Source organism: Camelus dromedarius, chromosome 12, assembly GCF_036321535.1.
Source record: "Camelus dromedarius isolate mCamDro1 chromosome 12, mCamDro1.pat, whole genome shotgun sequence".
Taxonomy (NCBI): domain Eukaryota; kingdom Metazoa; phylum Chordata; class Mammalia; order Artiodactyla; family Camelidae; genus Camelus; species Camelus dromedarius.
The window spans coordinates 12,941,203-12,945,383 of NC_087447.1; the positions used below are offsets into that span (position 1 = coordinate 12,941,203).

At 37.7% G+C, this 4,181-nt stretch overlaps 1 protein-coding gene across 1 annotated transcript; it reads left to right on the forward strand.

Moving 5' to 3' along the window:
- Nucleotides 1–274: 274 nt before the first annotated feature.
- On the forward strand, nt 275–1,249 carry LOC135322572 (olfactory receptor 10AG1-like). The gene has a single exon (XM_064491835.1). The coding sequence runs from the start codon at nt 314–316 to the stop codon at nt 1,247–1,249; it is 936 nt and encodes a 311-aa protein (XP_064347905.1). The 5' UTR covers nt 275–313.
- The last annotated feature ends 2,932 nt before the right edge of the window (nt 1,250–4,181 follow it).

Sequence of the window (4,181 nt, forward strand, 5' to 3'; positions counted from 1 at the left end):
GAGGTTTTGACTCGAAAAAAATAGCTAATCTGCATTCTCCCTTTTCACACCATAATTAAAAAAAAACATGTCTAAGCATAGGATTCTTATTGGTATAATTAGAATGCAGATCTACAATTATAAACCTTTTTTTTTTCCCCTACAGATGCATTTATAACTCCTGGTTTCACATCAAATCTGCCAGAATCACAGAACACAAGTGTCAGAAAGTAACTAAGAACATGTTAAGACCAAAGCCCATGTCCCAATCCAATTATAAAAGAGGAAAATACAGCCAAGAAATGTAAATCCACAGAGAGAAAATAATTGGAAAATGACGGAAACAAATCTCACTGTAAGGATGGACTTCGTCCTCCTGGGCTTCTCTGACATTCCCAGGTTCCACTGGCTGCTTTTTGGGGTATTCTCAGTCATCTACTTGGCTATCCTGCTGGGGAACGGCATCATAGTTCTGGTAACAAGAGCAGATGTCGCTCTTCAGACGCCCATGTATTTTTTCCTCAGCAATCTTTCCTTCCTAGAGATCTGTTATGTGTCTGTCACTCTTCCTAGGATGCTCATGGACCTTTGGACCCAGAAAGGAAGTATTTCTTTTTTCAGCTGTGCCACACAAATGTGCTTCTTCCTTATGCTGGGAGCCACGGAGTGTTTCCTGCTGGCTGTGATGGCCTATGACCGCTATGTGGCCATTTGTAACCCTCTGCACTATCCCCTCGTCATGAACCACAGGGTCTGTGTCCAGCTGGTGGTGGCCTCCTGGATCAGTGGAGCTCCAGTCCAGATAGGACAAACATGGCAGATATTCTCTGTGTCCTTTTGTGGTTCTAATCAAATCAGTCACTTCTTCTGTGACATCCCCCCATTACTGAAGCTGGCCTGTGGGGACATCTTTGTGAATGAGATGGTGGTCTATCTATTTGCTGTGTTGCTTGTCACTGTTCCCTTTTTGTTGATACTTAGTTTCTATATGAGAATTATCTCCACCATCATGAAGCTGCCATCAAACACAGGGCAGACCAAAGCCTTTTCCACGTGCTCTTCCCACATCACGGTGGTAGTTTTGTTCTATGGATCAGGCACTGTCACCTATTTAAAACCTAAATCCGATCAGTATGTAGGAATAGACAAACTGCTCTCTCTTTTCTACACCATTTTGACTCCATTGTTCAATCCTATGATATATAGTCTGCGGAACAAAGATGTCAGAAAGGCAATGAGGAAATTTCTTCCCAAATTATCAGCATTATGAGGCATTTGAAATAACATAGAAATTATTATTTTATGGATTCAATTTGTATGTAGACTTAATTGAAATCTACCTTTCATTTTTTTTCTTTATTTTTAATAATGTAATGGTGTAATTTCCTTTTAATATACCATTCTGTTCCCAGATTTATGGTAATTATGTTCTATTTCTAACAGTGTTGTACTTTTAAAGATAGGTTTCCTTCTCACCGTGAAGTAGTAAATAGAGATGTGTAACTAAACACCGTGATGTAATATGTAGTTTGCACTATAATTAAAATTATTCTGTTCTCTTTTTTTGGGTGCCTTTCTAGACACTACTTTAACATTCTCTATTGAAGAAACAAAATATCCTTAGATGCTACAGAAACATTACTAAGTGATTCCCTCACAGAAATAAAAGCTTAAATGCATATAGATACAAGTTTAAAAGGGACTAACATAAATAATTAATATGTAATATAATGCATATTGCAGCACTATTTTTCTAAGCAAAAAAAGGAAAAATGAATGCTCATATTGAGAAATATTTTAATGAACATTGTGCATAGTTATAACAAATTTATGGAGTCATTAAAAAGCCCATGTTTCACCTAAACGGTAATGATCCCCGATAATTCATTTCTCCTTGTATACGTGCTTTTTGATCTTCCCTTCCCACCCTGACTTGATTTAGCTCTATTATTACTTCTGGCGAATGGAACATTAGTCAACATGAACAGTACTTAGACATTAAGACTTGTCCTCTCTAACAGTGTGAATCTTTTTATCACTATGTCAAAAAGCCCAGACTAGACTCCTGGACAATGAGAGAGCTCAAAGAAAGAAGCCACAGATGATACACAAATCACATAATGTGAAACCAAATTTAAACATACTTACAATATGCTAATTTAAGAGTTTGGAAACTATTATTCAATATGCTCTACTAATTCTTTAAAGCATGTGTTATTCATAGACTTTTTAAAATCTGTCAATCCCCTTCCATATTTGAATGCACTTTTCATTTGTCATTTTGGAATGCCCACACCTGGTAGGTTTGTTAATTCCTTGCATATCTAAAAATTTCTTTCACAAAGTGAAATTCTCTGTTTTGAAATAAAAGTCTGTGTTGAGTCCTGCAGATCAAAATTTAAAAGATCACTGGTAATAACCCAAAGGGAAAAGCACAAAAGTATCAGATATTGAAACTGTGGCTGAAAATGCATGGCCTAAGTGTTTTTATCTGCAATATCCCACACAATAGCATATGCATTTTTAAAAGGAATATATTCGCCAAGATAGATCAAAAGTTGTACTACTTAAAAATCAAGTCCCAGTACTTGAAGCAAATGCAGAATATATTCTGACCACAAAGGGATTAATTTTCAATTTGGTTTGTGTCTGTGTGTTACTGGAATGAAAAAAGGGAGCATGAGAAAATTCAAGGTGCGATAGATAAATCCCTTATCTTGATTGTGGATGTGGCCACAGCAAAATGTAGCAAATTATAAACTGCTGATGTGGGCTTTTGGTTATGCTTCAATTAAACTTTAAAAAAGCTATTTAAATACTTTAAAAAATGATTGAAATTGAAATATGAAATTTCAGTGGCAGAAAATAAAGAGAATCTATTACTATCAGACTTGATTTACCAGAAATGCCAATCAAATCCTTTAACCAGTAGTAACATGATATCAGAGGAAAATGCAGTTCTCAGAAAGAAAGAAAAGGCACGGAACATGATAAATATACAGGCAAAGATTAAATAGTACACTTCTATTTTCATTTCATTTAAATACATCTGTGTCTTTAAAGCAAACATTTTACCATTTTCATCATATAGCACCTGATTCGCAATGGTAACTTGCTGGCTTACAGTTAAGAGTTTGGTTTCTATTAAGATCCAGTGGCAGGCAAAGAGTTCTCACCCAAAAAAATCTATCTGCAGAGGATGACAGGGCCTTGATCCAAAATCCTACAGGCTTGATCTATATATCACCTTTAGGGTTTGCCAGAGGCTTCTAACAGCATCTCTCTCTGTCACAGACACTTTGGGCACCGCTGGGTCCACTAGAATGTATGGACCAAGTGGAGGGCAGCTTCCTCAGCAGCCTGGATCTGATGCAGGGCCTTCTCTTGCTCTGGGCTCCACTCAAACCCAGAAGCTTTTGGGGTCCTTTGGTAAATGGGTCATAGGAACACACTCAGATAAGGAATCTGCTGCCTCCAAAATTCAAAAAGGCCTTTTAGGCATCATGCTTCTTTCTTTGTTGTAAGAGACACCAGATGCAGCAACTCATCCTTCACTTTAAAAACTTTTTTTTTTTAATTGAAGTATAGTCAGTTTACAATGTGTCAATTTCTGGTGTACAGCATAATCGTTCCGTCACACATATACATACATATAGTTGTTTTCATTCTTCACTTTTAAAGAAATATCTTGACATTTCCCCCATCACTGGATGACTAGAAATTTCCCAGAGATAGAAAGTCCCTGAAATTTAGTCAGATTTGTGGATTTATTTCCTACTCTGTGCTAGGAAAATCTTTACTGATAAACTAGAGTAGTTGCTACTTCTTGGTCACTGGGCCAATCAGCATAATGCCGTTAGTGTAATGGACCAGCGGTACCTTTTTAGGAAGGGAAACTGATGGAGAGCTCTGCAAACTACATTACGACATAGAGCTTGGGAGTTTATACAGCCCTGAGGGGAGAGAGTGAAGGTGTGCTGCTGGTCTTGTGGAAGGAAAGGAAACTGTTTCTGGGGGACCTTATGGACAAGCATGAAGAAAAAAAAAATCAGTAGTTCCACACCAGGTTCCAGGGTATGTGGTCATCTGGTTCACCAGCTGCAGCTGACGTCGCCACTTGGTTAAGCTGACAGTAATCACTGGTGCTCTTCCACATCCTTCTGCACAAGTCAAATAGGAGAGCTGAACGGGAATGTGGTGAG